Source organism: Nilaparvata lugens, chromosome X (assembly GCF_014356525.2).
Source record: "Nilaparvata lugens isolate BPH chromosome X, ASM1435652v1, whole genome shotgun sequence".
NCBI classification, from domain to species: Eukaryota; Metazoa; Arthropoda; class Insecta; order Hemiptera; family Delphacidae; genus Nilaparvata; species Nilaparvata lugens.
In genome coordinates this window covers 83,209,366-83,234,486 of record NC_052518.1, presented here as the reverse complement: position 1 = coordinate 83,234,486, position 25,121 = coordinate 83,209,366, and the positions used below count along the sequence as shown (strand labels likewise).

General features: G+C 32.5%; 1 protein-coding gene across 2 annotated transcripts in view; it reads left to right on the top strand.

The window, feature by feature from the left end:
* LOC111045223 overlaps positions 1 to 23,357 on the top strand; it is a 141,048-nt gene extending 117,691 nt beyond the window's left edge. The window contains exons 4-12 of one of the 2 annotated variants that reach the window (XM_022330575.2): positions 9,873 to 9,946; positions 12,087 to 12,350; positions 12,911 to 13,138; positions 14,116 to 14,338; positions 15,047 to 15,114; positions 15,646 to 15,729; positions 16,780 to 17,010; positions 18,059 to 18,259; positions 19,391 to 23,357. In XM_022330575.2, the coding sequence (XP_022186267.2) occupies positions 9,873 to 9,946; positions 12,087 to 12,350; positions 12,911 to 13,138; positions 14,116 to 14,338; positions 15,047 to 15,114; positions 15,646 to 15,729; positions 16,780 to 17,010; positions 18,059 to 18,259; positions 19,391 to 19,494 (1,477 nt within the window). In that variant the 3' untranslated portion in view covers positions 19,495 to 23,357. The remainder of the gene's footprint in view (positions 1 to 9,872; positions 9,947 to 12,086; positions 12,351 to 12,910; positions 13,139 to 14,115; positions 14,339 to 15,046; positions 15,115 to 15,645; positions 15,730 to 16,779; positions 17,011 to 18,058; positions 18,260 to 19,390) is intronic. The other variant, XM_022330576.2, reaches the window with a different exon arrangement.
* Positions 23,358 to 25,121: the final 1,764 nt, after the last annotated feature.

Genomic DNA, 25,121 nt, shown 5'->3' with positions numbered 1-25,121 from the left:
TAAAAAACTTATAAAAAAAGTATGGCCGCCATCTTGAATTTTTCGATGATGATGATGATGATGACTATTTTCGTTGTTCCCATCAGCAATGTTCTTATTCAGCTTGTTCTATCGAAGAGATTGAGACCATTTGCAAATCTTTATCATGAAGTAGTAAAGAAAAAAATCGATTTTATAGTTCTAGCTTGTCGCCTCATGCCTATGGAAAAACGTACCAGAAATTATGCAATGTTTTCTTTGGATGGCGCTGGAGAACACATTTATTGACGTACAGCGCGTGAAGACATATCATTTCAAAGCTGAGAAAACTATCTGAATATCATAGATTTAATATTCCCTTGTATCTCTTGCACATAATAGAGCTAAATTTGAGAAAATGGGAAAAAAATCTTGTAGGGTCTTGGGAGCTTATAACTAATAAAATATGTGTTTTAGAGGAGAATTTCATTAAATATAAATTGTAGGGGGAGGGGTTTCGAATAGTGTTTGTACAATAAACGGTGTAATATCTTGAACGGTTATCAAAATACTAGCGATAAAAAAAAGCCCTGAAAATTCTGGCGGTCATCTTGTTTTCTAGGTGTTTGCCTGTGATTTCGACTTTTATTGTATTTTTTGACCTTTTTTATTTCGACTTATTATTGTATTCCTCATTATAATAGTCCTAACGAAGAAATTATTGAGACATCTTCCATGTTATTACCCAAAAATGACCACGGAGTGCCTTTTCTATTATATTTGCGCCCGGACTAGATATTCTTTGTGTAATTATCACACAATAAGTATTTTAATTGTAATTATAACAATTATTAAGTGCCAAAAATTACATTGATAATTCCAAGTTCTTTAGTTTTCAGCCATTCAATATCGTAGAAGGTTCGGATATTATAATCGTGTTCAACATCCTATGTATAAACACGTGTACGGCTTGGATATTATAAAATGTAAAAGTAATTTTTGCAAATCCGGAAGTTCACCACCTATTCATTGTGGAATAACCATATTCACCTATGCTTTCGCTATTGAATAATGTTCGATACTGAAACGTTGCGCATTATTCCAACCCATATTCTGGTTTTGCTCTAGAATTTCATTATTTAAAAAATACTTGATTTTATTAAAAAAGTAGATGTTATACATCTTGAAGATATGATTCCAAGCTTATCACATAATATGACTTCTTACTTAATATTGAAGGAAGCAAGATCATACTTAGTGTAATTATTGATTGAAGAAGCTCTAAACCAATAATTTGAATCCTTGAGAATACGTAGTATTGAATAAATATTATGGCGCTTCTTGAATGGTGGCATGCCAAATGACCGATTCCCATTTGGCCGAAATTATTATTTTGTCGCAAAAGATCGAAAATTGAAGAATCCCAAATGGTAGAATTGAAACTTGTACTTTCCCAAATGATCGAAAAGTTTTAATAGTAATCCCATTTGGCCGAAAATCTCAGCTGTCGCAAAAGGTCGAAGATTTGATTTTCCCATCTGACCGATTCTCAAACAGTCGAATCCCATTTGATAGAAAAATTTTGTAGTTCGTCGCAAATGGTCGAATCCCATTAGGTAGAAGAGTTTTGTATTTTGTCGCAAATAGTCGAATCCCAAAAGGTCGAAAGTATACTTTCCTATATGGTCGAATCCCATCTAGTCGATGAGATTCGATCATTTGCGACGAACTGCAACATTTTTCTATCAAATGGGATTTGACTGTTTGAGAATCGGTCAGATGGGAAAATGAAATCTTCGACCTTTTGTGACAGTTGAGATTTTCGGCCAAATGAGATCACTATTAAAACTTTTCGATCATTTGGGATTCGACCATTTGGGAAAGTTCAAGTTTAGTGGCATGCCAAATGACCGATTCCCATTTGGCCGAAATTATTATTTTGTTGCAAAAGATCGAAAATTGAAGAATCCCAAATGGTAGAATTGAAACTTGTACTTTCCCAAATGGTCGAATCCCAAATGATCGAGAAGTTTAAATAGTAATCTCATTTGGCCGAAAATCTCAACTGTCGCAAAAGGTCGAAAATTTGATTTTCCCATCTGACCGATTCTCAAACAGTCGAATCCCATTTGATAGAAAAATGTTGCTGTTCGTCGCAAATGGTCGAATCCTATTAGGTCGAAAAGTTTTGTAGTTTGTCGCAAAAAGTCGAATCCCATTTGGTAGAAAAGTTTTGAATTTTGTCGCAAATGATCGAATCTCATCAGACCGATAGCCGAGTGAGAAACTGGAGAAGGAAATAGAAAAACCGGTTCTACCGATTGCGCTCATAATGTGTTTAGTTGAGCTGGCATGAATGTATGAGCTGCGCCCCTAGATTTTACATGCCATATCCGATCACGAAAAAACTTGGCACACACTTACAAGAAGAAGAAGAAAAAGAAGAAGAAGAAGAAGAAGAAGAAGAAGAAGAGAAGAAGAAGAAGAAGAAGAAGAAGAAGAAGAAGAAGAAAAAGAAAAAGAAGAAGAAGAAGAAGAAGAAGAAGAAGAAGAAGAAGAAGAAGAAGAAGAAGAAGAAGAAGAAGAAGAAGAGGAAGAGGAAGAGGAAGAGGAAGAGGAAGAGGAAGAGGAGGAGGAGGAGGAGGAGGAAGAAGAAGAAGAAGAAGAAGAAGAAGAAGAAGAAGAAGAAGAAGAAGAAAATATATGTCTTCATGATTTAATTTTACGTACGTTTCCATGAATTACACTCAGTATTCTGGTGCCTGATTTATCATACTTCTACATACCTTACATCAATTTATCATCGGTGCTGCGTTAGAAAATGAATTACCTAAGTTATATGCTTTGTTTAATAACATACAAGGAACACAATCCCATTTTTTCCAACAGATACTGACTTCAGATACTGACTTGTGAAAGTGATATTCCTCCCGCTTTCTAAATATAGAATATTGTTGGGCTTATTCTGCGGTAATCCGAACATTCGTTTCATGAAAAATCTATTGAAACATTCTACATCCTCCCTACGTTGATACCACCACACGTGATAGTTGTTCTACTCACTGTCTCAAAAACTTGCCATTTAGTGGATAACGGTACATCTTCGCTGCCTATAAACTTCCGCCATAAACTTATAATACCGTATCTTGCTGATGTTAGCTTACTTGAAAAATGTTTGCTGAGGGACAAAGTGGGAGTGAACGTAACCCCTAGATATTTATACTCATTTACAATTTGAATGGGATCCTCACCATAGTACCATTTTTCATTTCGACTTAATCTACCTCCTTTCCTAAAAACCATAATCTTAGATTTATCTTTGTTTAATACTAAGTTCCATCGAAAACAGTACTGTTGCAGCCTATTTATCATACTTTGTAACTCCCTAATATTATCAGAAAATATCACTAAATCATCTGCATAAAGAAGGGAATTAATTTTAGAGTTCCCCACCCTCAATCCTCCACCTACACATTCACAAATATCATGCGTGAAAATCGAGAACAAAATTGGAGAGAGTAGGCAGCCCTGTTTTAATCCGCTCTTAAATCTAATACTCCTTGTTAACCCGTTTTCACACCATACAGAGGAGGACGCGTTTCTATATAAAGCTCTAATCATTCCTACGAATTTACTGGAGATTCCTATCTCAAGAAGTCTATAGAACAGTGCTTCTCTGTCTATAAAGTCATAAGCACCTTGGAAGTCAATGAAAAAACAGTATATTTTTTTACGCTGTACAGTAGTGAAATATTTTATCAAGCTATGCAGGACAAAAATGTTATCTACGGCAGAATACCCTACTCTAAAACCCGCCTGATTCTCGGAGATAATTTTTCTCATTCTAACCCAATCCTCCAATCTTTTTAATAGTATTCCTACAAATACTTTATAAACGGAATTTGTGAACGATATGGCTCTATAGTTATCAGGATTCTTGGTGTCGCCTCTTTTATGTAAGGGAAATATTATTGATTTATTAAAAGACTCAGGGGACGTATACTCATCATAAGTTCTGTTGAAAAATACATACAACAGCTCCTTGAATTCTAATGGTGCTTTTTTGTAAAATTCAGGAAGGATCCTATCCTCTCCTGGTGCTTTATCGGTTTTAAGCCTTTTCAGGGATATATCTATCTCATCATAACTAATTATCCTATCAAGCGCATCACTAATGATAAGTGGTTCAGCATACATTATTGGTCCACTTGATCTTTCAGGTGTGTATAACCGTTTAAAATGATATATCCACTCATCTGCACTAATATTAGGATTTTTGTTTGACTGAATTCCTTTCAGTTCGCGTACTATCTCCCAAAACATTTTAGAATCTTCAACAGTAGCATAGTCTATGTAGGAAATGGAAGCAAATAATATATTATGCATTTGATCAAAAAATGACAAAATATATTCTTTTTGAATTTATTTCTGAACTACAAAAATCGGACTTCAAAGTTGTTAGTGTAGTGAATGACATGGGCGGAGGGAACCAAAGTCTATGGAATTCATTGAATGTGACAATTGCAAAATCATTCTCCAATCACCCATCAATCACCTCTCATCATATATTGGTATTTAATGATGTGTTACATCTCCTGAAATTGCTCAGGAACAACTTCCTTGATCATGGAATAAATTTTCCCAAAGGTCAAGTGTTGGAGAAAAATAATATCAAGAGCATCATAGAAGGAGATGAACTGAAGCTAGCTCCAAAATTGACGAATTTACATTTGGAAGTTTGTGGAAATATGAGATAGAAGGTCAGCTTGGCGGTTCAATTATTTTCACACCATTCAGCAACTCTCCTCAAATTGAAACATTCAGCTCAATGTAAGGTTAGCAGCTTCAAAGTGCCAAGAGATAGGACATGTCCAGGCCAGGACATGTCGATGGGAAGCTGCAGCAGAGGCAGGACTACCGGAGAAGCAAATGTTCTCACGAATCAAGAGAAACATGGAGTTGAGCGAGGATCCAAAATAATGAAGTCGTTCCAAGGGAAGAAAAGCGGCAAGAATGTGGCTATTAGTGATTAACAGCTACGATGCAGTAAGTCACAATGCAACGTGATGCAACAGTGAGACAATCTTATGTGAAGAACTTGGAGCACAACTCAAATTTGTAAAAAGTGAGTTAGAATTGCAGAACGAATGTTTGAGAGATGCAATTTGATTGAAATTCATTGAAACCTGAGTCCAAAGTAACTTGGAAAAACACTTGAGTAGACATGAAACGTGTAGTTGCGATGCACTGAATTGAAAGTTATGAGAATTTAAGACTTCAAAGTTTAAAACTCAAGATTGATTGTTGACTTGATTGTAGACACTTTATAACATTTGAAAAGTGATCTGAAAATTGAGATTGAGTGCAAAAGAACGGTTTCAAAACTTGAAGAATGCAGAGCTACATGATCTCTGGACAAAGCGAGTTGGAGCGAGAAACGAACAAAGTTTACGAGAGACGAAGCAGGGGGTAAAGCAGTATTGTACAATGCAAAACCAAAAAATCAAGCTATAAAAGTTTAGACCTGAAAACAACCTAAATAGGACAATCGACGAAAATCTTTAAAAAATATGCAATGTATTCTAAAGCTATAAATGAAGAAAGAATGACGAAAAACAAGAGCGACCAACAAGTCAGCTGATTAAAGTAAAGTTGGCAGCAGAAGCGTGCCAAGATTCAAAAAACTGCCAGCGCGACTACTACAAAGAAGCTAAAGTGAAGAATGGACGGCAGACGAAATCTAACAATGCCATTGAAGATTGATATAATGTAGAAGACAATTATTGAACTTGTGAGAGGTGAAATTGTCTACATTTCAAGTCGGATTGAGATCCTTCAATTTGAAAGAATTCTCTATTTAGATGGTATTGTCTGAATAGAATAAAATTATTCGAGCCCAGGAAAGTTTTCTGAAATTAGGAGAATTTACCCTCCACAAAAGAAATTGAAGAAATCTCTTAAAAATTGCATTTCATTTATATTACATTCATTGACCAGAAAATATGAAGTTGAGAATATTTCCAAACTTGTGTTAGATGATAGAAATTAACATACGTGAACTTCATCTATAGTGGGAGTAGTTCTCATTTACAAAATACGGAATGTGAAAGACTCAAATCTCATTCAAATTGCGCTGGAGTTTGGCTCTCTTTTCTAATCATAATGAGCTTTCTCAATTATTGAAGAGTATTGAAAACCTATTGAAGATTAAAAGAATTAAACCTATCGAAAATTGAAAACCTATTGACATTACTTATTTATCCCGAGTTAGTTCCCTATTGACGGATCTCTAAATAATATGGATGATTACTCTTATGTTTCAGATTTTAATTATTCTGAATAGTTATAATAATAATTATACAGAATAGCTCTGTATATTGTTCATGGAAATCAATGTATTACATATTTACCATTGTACAATGATTGCGTCAAGTCGCTTATTTATTAAGTTCAATTCAGCTTCAAAATCGATCGAGAACAATAATGTAACATCAAGCTGAAGAGAATTCAATGAAACAATGAATTCTACTAGGTTTCTTGCAATTTGCTGTAGACGTATCATGAGATTATCATTAAAGAGAGACCATCTCAGGAAATGATCGTTTTTCACCAATGTATTTATAATTGATACATCTATTTTCCTTCATCATGTTTCCATTATTATATTTGTCTCACAGTTCCATTGGAGAGGGATCAATAGATTTTCGTCGGAGAGTTGTGTGGAGATGCTATTTCAGAAAATTATCATCTTTCAGTATGGCATTCTTCAAAGAATGTTGAACTCTTGGAAATACAATAAATTAGAAAGCTCGGAAAAATCATTCACCATCCTTCAGATTGACTGTTTCATGATATTTGTCTTCAATAACACATTTTAATTGAAAAATCGCTCGAAGCATTAAAACATGAGAAAATCTGTCAATCCATCTATTGATTCAAGCAGACAAATGTAACTAGAAGAGCTCAATTTATTCAATTATTTATATTAATTGTTATATGCTATTTGTTATATATAGTTGATTAATGCAGTTGAATATCGATAATTATAATGTATAAAACAATAATTGAACTTGTGAGAAGTAGAATTGTCTACATTTCAAGTCGGGTTGAAAGCTTTTATTTTGAAAGAATTCTCTATTTAGATTGTATTGTCCGAATGAAATAAAATTATTCGAGCTCGGGAGAGTTTTCTAAAATTAGGAGAATTCAACCTCCACAAAAGAAATTTAAGAAATCTCTGAGAAATAGCGTCTCATTTATTTTATATGAATTGACCCAAAAATGTGAAGTTGAGAATATCCTCAAACTTGTGTTACATGGAAGAGATCAACCTATGTGAACTTCATCCGAAAGTACATGTAATTCTCATTTGAAAAATATGGAATGCATTCGAAATTGCGCCGGAGTTTCGCCCTCTTTTCGAATCATAATGTGCTTTCTCTATTATTTACTAGCTATTGAAGAGTATTGAGAAGCGATTGAAGACATTACTATTACTTATTTATCCCAAGTTAGTTCACTATTGACAAATCTCTAAATATAGTCGAACCTCTGTATAATGAAGACGATTATCCCGAGAAGAAATTCGTTGTGTAGAGGATTTCGTTAAGTGGAGATTCGTTATAGAAAGGTTCGACTGTATAGATGATTACTCTTATGTCTTAGATGTTGATAAAAAAAGTAAATTCGTATGGCTTTTGTTGGTGGGGAGTCCCTTGCGGGAAGATTATTCTTTTATTGACCGAGCGAAGTGAGGTGTAAGATTTAAGTCGACGGTTTGGCATTTCTCTTAATGTTCAAATGTTTCAATATTTAAATGATTTAATGTTCAAATGTTTAAATGCGTGATTGAATGCGTGATATGTGTGATTGAAACGTCGATTATATGCTAATGATATGCGTGATCAATTAATCTGTCAGTTATGATTTTATCGTACACGCACATGGAAGAGTATGCTGAACTGATTATTTGGTCAATAAAAAATAATAGGATGGTCTGGATTTGAGGATTGTTTGTATGGGTTATAGATTTTGAGGTGTGCATCCAGCTAAAGTTTGTCATGAGATGCATCAACTATTTGGCGGTACGAAGTTCGCCGGGCCAGCTAGTAATAAATATATTAACTTCATCCCACAAGTGGAGAATAGACACATTTCTACTAAAAGATATTTCAATTTAATTTTTTTTATTAATGATAAGGACCTATAAACTTAATTTTTCAATTCAAAACTTTCAATTGAATTTAAAATTAAATTTATTTGATTTAAATTTAAAATTTTTCATAGTCTTATTCAGAATTTAAGTATTTTCATAACAAAATTCTCATTAAAAATGACTACAGTAGCCTACTTTTAAAATATCTATAATAGAATTTTTAATTTATAAATTATTCAGTATTCAAATATAACTACTCAACAACTTTTAGAGAGCACCAGAAAATTCAACCCCTAAAGCCGAGAAGGGAGACTGAAGGATGCCGGGAGCAAAGGCCTGCTGCGGCTGAACTACGAATCTAGCCGTCAGAGTTTCCTAGTCAGTGCTACGGGCTTCTACATTCAGTTGGGCGCAGTTCAACACATTGTGAGCGCAATCAGTAGATCCCGATTTCGATCCTATCATTCGCGACAAACTATAAAACCTTTCTACCAAATAGGAATCGACCATTTAGGAATCGGTCAGTTGGGAAAATCATATTTTTCGTCACAAAAGATAGAAAATTGGAGAATCCCAAATGGTAGAATTGAAACTTGTACTTTCCCAAATGGTCGAATCCCAAATGATCGAAAAGTTTTAATAGTAATCTCATTTGGCCGAAAATATCAACTGTCGCAAAAGGTCGAAAATTTGATTTTCCCATCTGACCGATTCTCAAACAGTCGAATCCCATTTGGTAGAAAAATATTTTAGTTTGTGGCAAATGATCGCATCTCATCGGCTAGATGGGATTCGACCATATGGGAAAACAAAACTCCTTCTACCTAATAGGATTCGACCATTTGCGACGAACTGCAACATTTTTCTATCAAATGGGATTCGACTTTTTGAGAATCGGTCAGACGGGAAAATCAAATTTTCGACCTTTTGCGACAGCTGAGATTTTCGGCCAAATGAGATTACTATTAAAACTTTTCGATCATTTGGGATTCGACCATTTGGGAAAGTACAAGTTTCAATTCTACCATTTGGGAATCTTCAATTTTCGATCTTTTGCGACAAAATAATAATTTCGGCCAAATGGGAATCGGTCATTTGACATGCCACTAAAACTTGAACTCTCCCAAATGGTCGAATCCCAAATGATCGAAAAGTTTTAATAGTAATCTCATTTGGCCGAAAATCTCAACTGTCGCAGAAGGTCGAAAATTTGATTTTCCCATCTGACCGATTCTCAAACAGTCGAATCCCATTTGATAGAAAAATGTTGTAGTTTGTCGCAATTGATCGAATCTCATCGGCTAGATGAGATTCGACTATATAGGAAAGTATACTCTTCGACCTTTTGGGATTCGGTCAGATGGGACCCCACGTCTTGAATTAGAGCCAAATCGAATGCATACATAAAAGCCTATGATAACTCAGATTCAAAGCTACCTGACTAATAATTGTCGAAAATGATGTACTAAGACCTCATATTCATATTAATGTTATAAATAATTGTTTGTTTTTAGATATTATTTTTTATTCATCTACTTTCAATTGTTATGTTTTCCTTTTAACCATATCGAATTTTTATAATTTTCAAGTGGCAACCACAAAATCTACCAATAGTGATAATCTTCATACTCGATTTAAAACAATTGAATATCTTCTTTTAGTACGTTATAAAGACATTTTTCTTGAAATTCATTGAAATTTCTGTCGTACATTCAAATAAATACATTTTTTTTAAATCTGATTTTGTTTGTTTACACAGAAACAATCCCGAACCTTGTTATAGCTGCATCAACATTCATATGAAGCATACCAATGTTCTTCAATACAAAGAAAGTGAGTATTTGTTTAGAAATATCTAATCTTTCTACATTATTTACAGAACTTCTCATTTTAGATCGAAATATGTAACGTTATACATTATAGATATCAAACGTCCTGTACAATGTCTAAGTATCAGAAGTAAATTGTATGCTCACAGCTATTATGTTTCATAGCTCATTGTGTTTACATGTGCAATTATTATCAGTCACTGTACGTATGAGTTACGAAATAGATAGACTAAACTCATCTTGAAAACATAATAGTTTCTCTTGACGAATTTAGTTAAGAGTTGGAACAAACCTATCAAAACAGAAACAAACATGTGAATAATATTGATAAACACAACGTTTTTTGATAGGTACTAGAAAAAGTTATTGTCTTTTTTGCCTTATGTGACATTTGATCATTCACCTTCAAACGGTAAATATCTGTATGTAAAGTGTGTGTAATATAAATAAACAATTTCTCCCCTAAAAACTGATACAATAAAATTCAACTTTACCTTAGTATACACTAATGGCTAAACATATAAATGCACAGTTGAAAAAGAAATTGACCTACTCGTCTGTTGCAAGCTAGGTACTGTAGTAGGTTTCAAATTATTGTTTCCAAATTTATCAGTACAGGAAAATGTTGAAGTTTTAAATGATAATGTTATTTCCAGAAATAAATTAATAAAACTTGTATCTTATTTCATTGACAGAAAGATTAGTCATCATGTAAGTTTGTTATTCAGATGTTTTTACAATCAAAATGTCCAAAAGTTCCTCTTCACATTTTAAATTGGCATTGGGTGAATTTGCTTCCATTTGGAGTTAGCAGCCTCTTATAAAATCTCTAGAATGACAGTGTAGATAATCTTGAGGAATGGCAGTGATTTAGTTTTCAATTTCCTTCTTAAATTCATGGATTGTTGCGGAATGTGTAACTTACACCTTGTATTTTAAAAAGGACACGTAACAAGCTGTTATTCTGTTCAAATATTCTCTGTGCGGCAGTCATCACCATTTTTATCATTTGCCATTGTCATAGCTATTGCAAGTGCCATATCATTCGAATAATCCAGGATTACTAAATGGCAATGTGCTTACATAAATTGTATAAAATTTGCAACAACTGCCGGCTTTACAATGCTGTCAACTGTAATTTACAAGTTTACAAAGTTTCCCTGCGCCACTCTACATGTAATAGTAAGTCAGTAAGTTTTCTATATAATATAATACATTCTATTTATAGAATGAAATTATAAATGTATTAGAAATTTCTTGAATATCATTAAATCTATCAATATTGACTCAAATACACATACTTGCCTTTTGAAATGATTTCTAGCAGGCGTTCTCTATTGTGTGTGCACACAGAGCAGAGAGCGATCAGCAATCACAGCGATCTTAGGAGGATAGAGATAATATCCATTTTTGGAGCAAATAGATATAGATATCCATATACAGTGTGTCATAACAAGGAAAGGTGTAATAACTGGAAAATGTCCACTAAAATATTCTTATATCGACATCGACCTTAATTTTCGAGATGTATAGATTTTTCGATATTTTCGAGAAACGTCAATAAATAGAAAACTATCAATCACAATCCAATTCTAAGGATATGGTTGGAAAGAGGAAGACATTTCAATAGGATTCATTCAATTTGTCTTCTTGTTCAACGTTCTTGAACTTTTTATGAGCGTTCAAACTATTGAAAGTTTTGCTTTAAACTCGACGAATGTACTTTTTTCAACTTTAAGCGCTAAGCGCTAGTAAAAAGTTAAAAAACGTCAAAAAAGGAACGAATTAGATCGAATCGTATTGAAAATGTCTCCCTATTTCCAACCATATCCTTAGAATTAGATTTTGACTGATAGTTTTCTAGTTATGGACGTTTTTCAAAAATATCGAAAAATTTTTATATCTCAAAATCGAAGGTCGATATAAGGAAATTTTACGAAACATTTTTTGTTCAAATTGCATGTGTTCATTGGCTGTTCCACCTTTAGTGGGACATTCTGCACTCTGTATTTTATATTTATACCCTTCTAATACCACTGCAACTCGGAACGCCAGATCGCTCTCTGTGTGTATACATCCTCTCTGTGTGATTCCTCCAAATGTTTTCTAGTGTAAAATATTGAAATGATTGGTTATTTGTGCAGCTCCATCCCGTTCTTGCTCCCCGTTGAGAGACAAGGCCGATCTTTGCAACGCTATCGATATCGACTCTCAATACTCGATGTTCAGGAATCGCGACGTGGAGCCGATCAGCTGTCCTTTCAGGGCTCCACCCTTCAGTGTGTCCTATAATGGTGGCAGAGGCGTCTGCAACTCTCCCCCCTCAACAGCTGACTCCTGTACAGATGACTCCCGGCTACTATTCAGATACGCTGCTTGCCCTGACATCGCTGGCTCTCAGAGTGCATGTACGTAGCCTAATATTCCGCTTTCCTTTCGAGAGGTCAAGTATATTAGTTTCCATTATAATCCAATTGGTAAAAATTACATAGATAATCTTCATTGAAGTTGAAAAGTCGTAGCGAAAAATAATGACTCCGGCTGAATTCGAACCGGGAACCTTTGTTTCTAGAATCAAGCGCGTTATCACAGCGACTTTAATGCACTTGACGAAAATACGATTTGGTTGGACTTACATCATTGTATCATTGTAAATGGGTAAATGATATCAAAGCTTTATGGATAGGTAAAGCTTTATGGATAGAAAAAGTATGGTACGAGTTGAGCTTTTCAGTCATCTAATTATCCTATTTGAATAAAAACTCCAAGTAGTCACAACCACAAATTAAATTAAATATCGATAATTTGTTATATTCTCCAAAATATGTTTTATATTCTAATAAATTTGTGGTTGTGTATTTTTATGTGATCTGAACAATTTCACAGCAAAGTCATTGAAACCATACTCAATTAACTGTTGTGATTGTTTGAACAATATAAAAACTCTATTATGTTTGTTAACTTTTAGTGGAAGAAATGGTATGCCTAGCCACTTGGAAAGATGGTAGCGACCGATTCTTAGTTGCCAAATTGGAAATGGAGCATAAGCTAGCTGCACCGGATGAAGACAAATATCGCTGTTTCCTGTATGAGAGAAAGTTCAATGGCGAATACGACGTGGCTCAGAGTGGAGATGCTACCTGCAATGGCCTCCAGTCTACTCGTGATGGCAGCAAAACTATGACATTGTCTCGCAGTAAGCTTTTCACTAAATTCATTGAAATTATTAGTGATTATTATCACTAAAGCTACAACTATTTTAGAATCATTTTCTAGTTTGTTTCTTCTCAAACCTTATCGTTTTTGATTTGATTGAAATTTACAATAACATTTAATACAGTTTTTATTGAAATTTGTAAGGTGGAAGCTGGAAGGGTATTTGCCAATAAAAGTCCTGATTTATAAGAATAGAGTTTTTTTTGAAATTTCTAAGGTGGAAGCTGGAAGGGTATTTGCCAATAAAAGTCCTGATTTATAAGTTTGTTTCTTCTCAAGGTAATCGGGTTTTAATTAATTGAAATTTCAACTAAAATTAATACAGTTTTTTATTGGCATTTAATTTTAGAGTGGAAGGATAACAAAAATGAATGTCCCCATTTCAAATAGATTTATTGCTATGAACACGATCACAACTGACTCATCAATAAAAGGCAAAACATCAAAAATTAACATATCAAATCTAAACGTTTGTATACTTACGTTTGTATGCTTTACTAACAGATTACCTTGGACAGATACCTGTTGTTCTTCTCTTAGTGCCATTGTACTTGTACTCAATGGATAGATAAAGTACTTACAAAATATTAATGTCTATAAAAAATATTGATGAATGATCGATATGTTCTCTATCAGGTGCACAGACACTTTGGCATCAGAGTGGCACTGGCACTTTGCAATCAGAGTCAGTGTCTGCGTCCAGATCAATGCAAATATTCTTCCCATTGGTCTTAATGGCACTATTCATACTCGCTTGGCTGGACGTAGTTTGAATTGTCGCATTAGAACTCAAGCAAACAATATTTCACTGAACCGGACATTTACACTGTTACTGATATGTGCGAATCCAGCTTTATTCACATTCAACTGAGCAGAAAACCAAATTCCGACTTCTATTTATTCCAAAATAGTTTAACCAATATATGGTTACAAATTTCGCAATGATTTCTGTTGTAGAAGACAGTCAGCATGAACGCTGCAAGTTCCCAGCTTGGGTTGTGAATCATCATCAGTGGCGTAGTCTGGATTTTGCACACACCTATCATTTCTCGCACAGAAATGCTACGCTACGCGTTTCCGAAACGGATGGAGAAATTCACAGCCGTCTCGTCTGCCATAGGATCCACTCGAACGCTACTAGTCACCAGGTCTCAATTGTCGCTCACATCACTACAGGATGGTCAGTTCATTTGCTAGCAAATGTCGTTAATAGTTTTGAACAAAATATACATTCCAAAATTGAAATTCAACTCAAAACGATCTGAAATAGACTTCAAAAAAGTATGCAATTGAAATGACCGTTAGTACGATTTTCAAGAATCCACTTATATATTGCATCACAATTTTCGTTTTTATTATTATCCAAACATATTGTTCGATTAAATCAAATTTGTATTGACTTCCTTCAAAAGATAAATTAAAATCACTTCACCATATTGCTTGATTAGACCAAATGTAAAACCGAATCCATGGAATCGAATTTGTTTTAAATACGATAAATTGCTTCAAAAGTTCATCAAATTTTATTTTTATTCTTATTCCATCATTAGAAGTGCCACAAATCAAAAAATACAATATGATTGAATCATCCAAATCATTTGGAATCTTGACTTTGAATATTTCAAGAAGGGTGTGTTGAATATTTGACTAGAATTGGATTAACCTTGAATGAATTTCATTTTATAGGATATTTAATAGTCTACACACGATTTTAGAAATCTATCCAATTTTAAAGTTTATAAAACACAGCATTTGAGGAATTCCAACTCTAAAATATTCTTCAAATCTATTGTTTGCTCTTTGTTGTTTGGTTCAGTTGAATATTTGGAAACAGAATTGGTGCTAAAAATCGGTTAAATCAATTTCTGTGTTTGAATTGTTGTTCCAGTGACAATGGATATATCTGTATGATCTTCTATCAAAGAGACGCACATGTGATTCAAGTCTACCGTTCAAGTAAGTTTTTTAAATTACTAGTTCCAACATTTGAAATTCGTTTTGTAACTTCCATACATAAGTTAGTATCAATTCAGTTTGCTATTCAGATATATATATATAAAAAACCCTGAATTCTTCCAAATAGAATTTTAGATAGCGTCTTATTTCAAACTAAATGGAAATTTATCAATTATTTATATCATAGTAGAATAATTCTTTGAAATAGGTATTTCTTTTTTATACTAAACATATATTTATTCTGTTCAATAATATGTATAATATCATTAGATTTGTGAAATATAATATGTTTTATAAAAGTTTATAATGAATGAGTGTGAAGTTTCATTTTTTTCAGTATCCAAGCAATCTAAATTTAAAATACTTCTATCCATATTTTTAGACTAGAATAAAAATTTAATTAAGAGAAGTTGAAGCATAAACTTATTACTTTTTTTTGTTTTTATAAACATAAAAAAATTTGTTCAAATACACCTATACGATATCATGTTTATTATCAAGCATTCTGTAATGTAATAATCTCGATTCCAGCTCGAAAATCTCAAGATGAATATGAAGCTTGTAATCCTGAATACTTTGACGTCTCCACTCCCACCAATCCTGTAACTCTAGTCAGTAAGTATCCAACCAATCCTCAATTTTGCATCCAAATAATTTTATTTTCTTAGTAATTAGTATTTATTTTTTTAGCTCGATTAGTAAGTTTTAAAAAGTTTGTTTTTCAATACAATTTCCATAATAGAAAAATATTACCATGAGAAATCATATGTCAAAGCGTATACTTTCCATATTACATTACTTATCACTCAAAAATGTATCCCAAAGAAAGAATATATATATATAATTTGGTTACCAAGTACCCCATCATAAGCAGTGTTTCCATGTTATTATTATACATATTGCTTGAAAATTACTCAAAGATCTCTTGATAGAAAAAGGAAAAAAGTTTATGTAAACCAGAAACGTATGTTACCGAGTTATACAGGATATAATTTTGACTCAAGTGGTTGAAAAGATACGACAATGTTTGCTTCAGTGAAGTCTGTCTAAAAATTGGAAGAAATTATTCCCAATACTGTGAATGCCCGTGTGTTTAAATAGATTCTACTCTCATAGATATATATCTCACATAGAACACAAAATTGTTACAAGGAAAGAACACTTTTTTATGTTTAACGTATTATTAATTTTAGTGTAGTGTATTAATTTTAATAAAAATTAATAAAAGTACCTAAGAAATAATTAAGTACCTTTTTCGAACTTTATTTTATTTCTCACAACATGTTTCGACTTGTAATTTTCGTGTGAGTCGTACCACGGTTGTTAGGATAAGATACCGTGATACCGATACTTCTTCAATATACCGTGAATCGTACAATTTTTAGACATGTACGAGTAGCCCTTACCAAGAAAGTGAATATTGATTCTAGAAATGTTGAACATGTGTATTTTTTCTTCATTGAATATGTAGCAATTTCAATTCTGAAAGGAGTATATTTTTATAAAACATACATCATATAAACAAACAAAACAGACTTCATACAATTTTGGCTTATCAACTGTTCAAACTTGAATCAGTTACGAATCTGAGAATAGTGACTGATAACCTGCAGTTCAAACATAAATTAGTCAGTAATGATTAGTTGAACTTTTATATTATTTCAGCTACTTCACTGAAACCGATGCACTGCCCGAACCCAGGCCGTTTCACAATTCAGGCGTCAGTGCAGCAGCCTCATGCTGAACCCGTGCAAGAAGAGGTCCAAGTCAGTGATACCACCAACCCCAGTCAGTGTCAGGGAGAGATGCCGGCCTACACCTCTGTGGCAATTGGATGTACCGAACCCTCCGATGTCATGCAATTCTATTCTTCTTGTCCGGAAGAGCCCTCCAAAGGTCAGCAATTATTAAAAAAATCATGGTTGATTCATCGCACATTGCACAATAATGTATCAACTATGTTGTTCTTTTTCAGACTGACATTCTGAATTTTTTTCGTAGATTGAAAATTAATTTGAATGGTTTAGCTGATACGATGTACAGCAGGTGAGGAAAGATCATATTTGCCAAACGAGATAGAATTTGCTAGATAGAATCGAGATGATGATTTCAACTTTGTCTACATTTATTTTTCCACCACACCACTTATTATTGAATGATAATTCACTGTTAGAGCAATATTTGCATCTAGTAGGTTAGATTTATAGAAGTATAGACATATAAAAGCTCAACAACAATTGTTTGGTAAATTCTATAGGTTATGTAGAATTCAATCTCAACAAACTGATAGAACTAGAACTCAATTTTGTTTCAACTCGATTTTTCAACTGTATCGAATATTGGTGATAACAAAATAAAAAGTTCTAAGAACAAGATTTTGATTATCGGGAAATTTTCAATAGATTGAAATCAGTTTTTGGTTATTGAGATAAACATGTTTTTAGTTAGTGATTGCCACTCGTGCTACAGCTGCCTGAACTTTGTCCCAATACCTTTGCCTGAAACTTTGATGAATGTAACATTTTATGACATATTCGGATGACATGAGTGTTATTAAAAGCGCATTTATTCAATTATTTCAAATTTTAAAAGATTGTAATGTTGTTAGTTTCAAATCAGTTCTCCATCTGTTTGTTCATTCGACTATCAATTATCTTCAGAGGTATATTCCATCTTCAGACGTGTGGCAGAACATATTAGCTGTGTTTTATAACTTGTATTTTCAAAAGGCTCCATTCCAATTTTCCCCATCCATCACAAAATGGTTGATTGGTAAATGGAGGCATTAGCTCAAAACTTTTAAGTAACAATACATTCAACTCTTCAGTCGTAATCGCTTCTCAACGCAAGGCATTTGCCCATGTTATTCATTCATTCAAATATAATTCATATTTATAGTTTATTTTATTGATAAATGAGCTTTTTTCTAAATTTGTTCAACCAGGCTACATCTGTCATGGCAGTTGGACTGAGAACTTGACCAGCTACTTGGTGGTGTCCCCTGCCAGTCGTAAATCCACAGATGCCAAACACTACTGCTTCGTGTTCATCCAGAAGCCTGGTGAAATGAGTCTGCACCGCGTCGCTACCTCCTGCTTTCCCCCCGCTCACCCCACTCAATGGTCTTACAATATCACTAATCCTGGTAAGTAGTACTATATAAACTTTATAATATCGACTATAAATTTTCGTGATAATCATAAAAAATGAAAATTAACCTTTGGACTATTGAGGATCAAAGTTGGGGAGAGAAATAGTTTTGGGGTAATATGATACTCTCCTAATGAATAATTTTATTCATTTATTTATTGGGTAGAGCAAACAATACAATAGTTGAAAAATAAAAAATAAGTTACTGCTAAAACCTTCTTCTATTTCTTAATTTTGTCTCTAATATTATGTAGGTTATGTCCATGTTAATTCCTACTTCAAAAATCAATTTTGAAGCTATAAATTAAAATATAACAATTTCAAATTTAGATTTAATTTTGATTAGGTGTTTTTGGAAATGAATTGATTAATTAATGAAATGAACATAATAGTGAACAATACAATAATTATTATTGATTATGATATATTGTAATGAATATAGATGGATCTTGTCAAATATATGAGTTGAAAGAAAGTGTTCTATAGTGTGTGAGATTCTTGCTCTATATCTGATTAACATTGGTTTGCAATCCTTATCTGTCATTAGACAAAGCAGATAGCTCCATCCTTTCCCAACTCCAAATACTTTGTAGACTATGTAGAAATATAATTATCTACAAAAATATGTATTCAATCTTAATGATGATGATTCATATTCTTGACAAATATAATATACTTGAGATTCAATTGATCATTATTATCATCATCAAGAATAAACTATTAATATTATATCATTTATACCGTGGTAACTTGAATCACAGCTATATCCTGTAGAAAAAGAAGCGTGGTAATTATGCGTCCTATCATTTCCACTGACATTAAATCGTGAATCTCCTTATAGCTAGTCTAGACTTCAACAAAAATAAAATAATATTAAAATTTATAAAAAAGCATTATAGTACCATTTTTTGAAATGAATACAAAATAATATATTAAAAACATAAATTAAATGTTTAAACAATTTTAGTCATTTTATAAATAAAAATAAGTAGCCCTAAATACATACATTTTGAAATAATATTAGAATATTGGCAGGTCAAAACTAGATCACAATTTATCTACTCTTACATTATGAATCTGAATTATTTTATGGAAATGTTGTGAGTGGATTTTTGTTGTGTTGTAGGTAAATGCAGCGAAAGTAGCGCTTCCAGGGACCTCACCGGCATGATCATGCCATCCGTTTTTACCGTTCTCGGCGCTGCAGTGGCTATCCAGTTGCTTCGGTGATGACTAAGATTCGTCATCGAAAAGTGCTAAGAAACCTTTGCCTGTCTCGGTAAGGCAAACAGAAGCCTTTGAGGACTGATCAATTGAGTGGTATACAGACGAGAGAAGGACTTACTTTATGGTGATCACTTATCTTCTAATTAGTGATTGTGTCTATTATGGTGCCATCTAATGTACTACTGCAGTTTACTCTGGCCTTACTGAAGAGTTGTAACCCTTAATAAATCGACAATTTTTCTTCCGGAAATTAACTTTCAAATAGTCGAGGAAACTGAAGAAATCTATGAATAATTCCATAAAATATTCTTCTTTGCATAGTAATTCACACCGAATTTGGTCCCTCAATCTAGTCGAAAAAAGAAAATAAACTAATGTAATATAAGCAAGGATGAGCCTAGTTAATCAGTAAAGTCTGTCTTGTATCTTCTTATCTATCATCCAATATTCTTTTCATAGTCCACAGAGTAAATCACTTTGATTCAGAGATTCAACCTCGTTCCTCCCCCTGATGGCAACTCTTGAAACTTCAACTTCACATGAACCTTGAACTCTTCAGAATTTTCAAATACTTCACATGAACCTTGAACTCTTCAGAATTTTCAAATACTTCACATGAACCTTGAATTCTTCAGAATTTTCAAATACATTTTTGATGTAATTATCGGCTCGAATTTAGATATTTTTCACTTTGAAAATCCAATCGACCTATTTCTCGATATTTAAACCCTAAAAATATAAAATCATTATTTCGTTCTGTATAGTACACTTAGATACAACCATAATTCTATTGTGCTGGCTTAGGGTTGTGAATTATATGGCTTATGAATGAAATAACTCTACATTCCATTTTGTGAACATGAGAGGAGAGTACTGTCAGGGGCTTATTGTATAGTGTAGTGATTTTGCGGAATGCTACACTTTTTAAAAATGCATGACCAGTTGATAGGAATCGAGTTTACCAGCAAGACATGTAAGTCCGACTAGACTCATTTTAAACGTTCGCTTAAAAATCTTTAATCTATATCCCTAATGTTTTACAGACTGAGATTAGTTTTCTACTTTGAGAATATTGACTGAATCTTCAAGCTTTATTCAAATTTTGTTGGTTGGTTATTTATTGAGTTACAGTATATTGAAAAATGGAATAGTTTCCCATTTCACGAAGGAATTTTAAATAAGAATTATGCTCCAGTCAAGCATTGTTCCACTAAATTTATATTTACTTTTGCAGAATTGATGAATTGAAACCCTTATATTATAATTCCTCGATATCAATTTGAAAAAAATATATGTATATTGTTATTTAACCTGCTTCAAATTTCTACGTAAATCTGTGTATTGATGTTGTATTTCATCGGTGCAAATGTGTGTTATATTTGTAGGATATTGTTAAAAAAAACTTCTTATGGTAGCTTTCTGAAATGAATCAGAATTTTTCATGTTTAGTATAATATGACTGGTGTTTCATATTTCGATTATATGGATTATTATGAGCATTCAGATGCCTGCAAAAAACCAAATCATTAGAGTTTATGATTGGGATAGAAATACAATTCGATGTTAGTCAGTAATTTAAAATATTTAGAATAAATATTCCCCGGTGGAACTCCTCTTCTCTATCCGCTACCGGTGCTCGGTCCACCTAAAAGTAAGCTTACCTCCTGTAAGTTGATAAGTTGACCTTGTCGCCAGTAAGTATCCATTTGGTGAGCTATGTAGATAAGTGTTCTGTAATTATATAGTCACTGATTTTCCACGTAAAAATGGAACTATAATGATGTGTTATCTGTATAAATATTAGTAATTATACGTCTTATCCTTTGTAAAGTATTAAAAGTTCATTTGAATGAATGAATGCTTTCTAGAAAAAATCATTGGAAAATAGATAATGTATTGTATCTTTTTCTGATCTCTTTTCAAAAAATGAACGGAAACCATTCCAAGTGTAATACTTCAAGGTTTCCGTATCAAATCTCAGATTCTTAAGCATTTCTATTGTAGCATAGGCTTTTGTGATGCAAGTTGTAATTTGAATAAGATCCATGGGCTGATGATGATAATGATTCTGAGTATGATTTTCAACGCTATATTTCTTCATTCCTATGTAGTTTATTTCCAAGTTGGAAAATATGTTGAAATTTTTTAGTTTTATAGTTGAAGTATTGGTATTGCAGGCAGTACTGCCGCTAGTAGCCTGCTGAGTTGTCCTCTTGCCTATATTATGACTGAATATTTAATGAGGCTGTGATATATTAAAGTGAACGAAGGAACTAAATTTATTGTCACCATTCCCTTTGAATCGTGAAGAATATATTTTATTACAACAGTCATCTAAACGAATCATATACCAAATTTATTCAAGAGTGTTTTGGAAGGAATAAGGCTGCGTTTAAAATATAGGCTACTTAGAGTATGGAAGTCAGAATAGTTTTCGGCATATTAAGATGTATGAGACACTTTCATGTCGCTGTCTTATGCTCAAGTCATTAGTAATTCAATGCAGTGGTTCTTTTCCCTTTGATAACCGGCGAGGATTATCAGATGGAAGAGCCAATGTATCTTTTATAAAAATTCAACCTATCTTTCGAATTCTTATTTGGTGAGTATTATCAAATAGAAGAGCCAATGTATCTCTTATAAAATTTTAACCTATCTTTCAAATTGTTATCTCCGTACTTTCTATCCTTCAATCTTCAATCAGTTATATAATTACTTTATTATGATTGTATATTATCTAAATAGTTGATGTCTATATAATATGAACAGTATTTTTGTAATAAATAGTATTTTCTGAAGTTTTATTTCTAAAAAGTAATTTTGTTTAGTTTTCTCACGTAATAAAATGTTATTAGATGTTATACATACCCAATATTATATCTTCAATTGGTGTCATGTAGAATGTTATTGAATAATTAAGTGATTCTTATTGTATATTGTTGATATATTCACAATGGAAGAGGAAACAAGGGAATGATACCAAACAAGCAAGAGACAGAGAGACATCGCCCTTTCTATGTCTAACAGGATCACATATTTATGCAAATCAAACTGTGTGTTTAATATATTATATTGAAAATATATCAATCTCATTGAGCACACATTTGTAGTGGTTTTATGTTATAGCACAGATTGTAGAATATGTATAGAAAAATAATAATACTCGATTGAAATGTTTTATGTATATCTAACATTAGACGCCACTTTTGATGTGAGTCACTCCAAGAGTTTCACTCCTAGTGGATCAACATATTAAAATATGTAATCGATGAATGTTAAATAAGTGGTGTTTATGTCTAGTAATTAATTCCTTATAACAAAAAGTGTACTCTGTGTTTTAAGAGGTTCAAACCTCAAATTTATCCTACTTTCTAATAAAATCCCGAGATTGATGTTGAACCAATGTGAAACTTTGCCTAAATGTCTCTGCTGTGTTATAAGCTATATCTTCAGGATGATCATTAATTTGTGGTTTGAGCATAAAACTCAAAATTTGAGTATGTGAATGAGTTTTCTTGGCAATTTTGAGAACAAGTATTTGTCATATTATGGACAGATACCCGTGATGATTAATTTAAAACATCTATTCTCAATATCCAAGGAGACAACGCGGTGCGATTTTGGATGCAGTTGAAACTAAATCCATGAGAGCTTGAAGTTGATTCCTGAGTATTCAGTGTCTATTGTAAAATATATGTAAGCTAATATTCAAACTGGAAATATTTGTTGGAAACGTTAACATATAAATGTATAAGTCTTGAGTGTTATAAAGATGGTTGCATCCATTATTCGTATTTTAACTAGTTTTCAACTTTTTCTTGGTGTTGTTGCTTAATTAGTGTTATTTGAAAGTATTCCGCTCCGCTGTACTAGTAAGAAATAATTTATCTCATCATCATCATCATCTCGTTCTGTTATTTTTACACCACAGCTTCTAAATAGCACATGAAAGTGCTTGTTGAAGTTTTCAGTCTGTAATAGTGCTTTTCCTTCAATTATTGTGCATTATTCTGTACCCTGTTCTTTAAGTTCGATTTTTAATTTTTTGGAAGCTTATTTGATTCAATATTACCATACTTTGATGATTCATCTATTCATAAATTTTGTTTATTTTATTGAATAAATAAATAATTTATATTTATTTAAAAAATGTATTTATTAATTTTTAATTTTTAAAATTTATTTATTCAATTTTTAAATTATTTTTTCTTCAATATTTTAACGTGTTTTAGAATAATAATATTCTCCATCAATCATTTTAAATAGAATTCATTTTAATAATTAATTTGACAGTTTAATCCTATCGAAATGTTATTATGCTTAATTTATTCATACATTTCTTAGGTTCTATTCAATAGCATTTTAGTATAATATTTATTCTGTAGAATCACTTTTAGGTATTATATGTTTTACATTTACATAATTATTTGATCATCACACTGTTCTTGTAATTTCTATAAACTTGATTGTTTTGTAAATAAAGTATTTGTGCTATAAGTAAAATAGACGTGTTTTATTTAAAACCCATGGAATAGAAATCATCAAAATTGTCAGATTGATTCTTTAAAGTTGAACAATGTGAAATTTAAAATCATGTCTATGAAGTCTCAACCAAAAAAATGGAAATGTTAATTTTATATTTTTTATAAGTTTAATAAAGTTAAACTTGAGGGGGTTATGAGGACTATGGGATTTTCCTTTGTTGCCTATCCAGAAAAATGTTTTAAGTTCTTGAATATATTAGGTACTACTATTCATAACTGTTGTCTTGAAAGGACATGCATTTTCAAAGGTCTGTTCCATACTATTTGTTTTCATATCTTTCCTAAACCCGATCAATAATATCAATAAATGCTTTAAATATATTATAACAAGACTACGATATTATTTCTCTTCTGATTTAAAATTTATTCAAAGTTGAAAAGTCTCATTTTTGGAATACTATGTTAGAAATCGTATATGGAATCATCGCAAAACTGAAGCTTTGAACTTATTTAAAAACGTAAAAAATAAATCAAGAAGATGATTATAAAAATGATAATCAGCCCTCTCAGCCTTGGGGCCCCACATCTTCCAACTCAACTCTTATAACTGGATTAGCTTCACTAATTTAAATGTATATAGATAATGTTTACCGTACTATTAGCCTGAAGACACAGTTTTAAATATGAAATATTAACGTTCAACCTGACTGTAATTTAAAATTGTAAATGAGCCTTTGGACAAAGCCTTTGCTGGTCTATGCCTCGGCTGGATACATATCAGTATTAGTGTCCGTATATGATACAATGCAAATATTTATCCCATGAATTTTACTGGTACTAAGCTTATTCCCACTCAGCCCTATGTTATTAGAACTAATGCAACTTGAACTATTTCACTGCTTTCAACTTTGTCTGTCCAGTTGACATACTACTTAGCAATGTTGCCATTCTCCCCAGGGCATTCTGTTAGAGGATACTGGTTTAATAACTGCCTGAGGTCTACTGTTCACTGAACTACTAGTAATATTGTTTAGAGTAATATTGTCCATAGAGTGATAGATAGATGAATGTCTTTTATTCTCAGTTTACAACTTGCCGTGCTACCAATTTTTCCTAAATCGGCTGGATAGCATTCCACCTATTAAC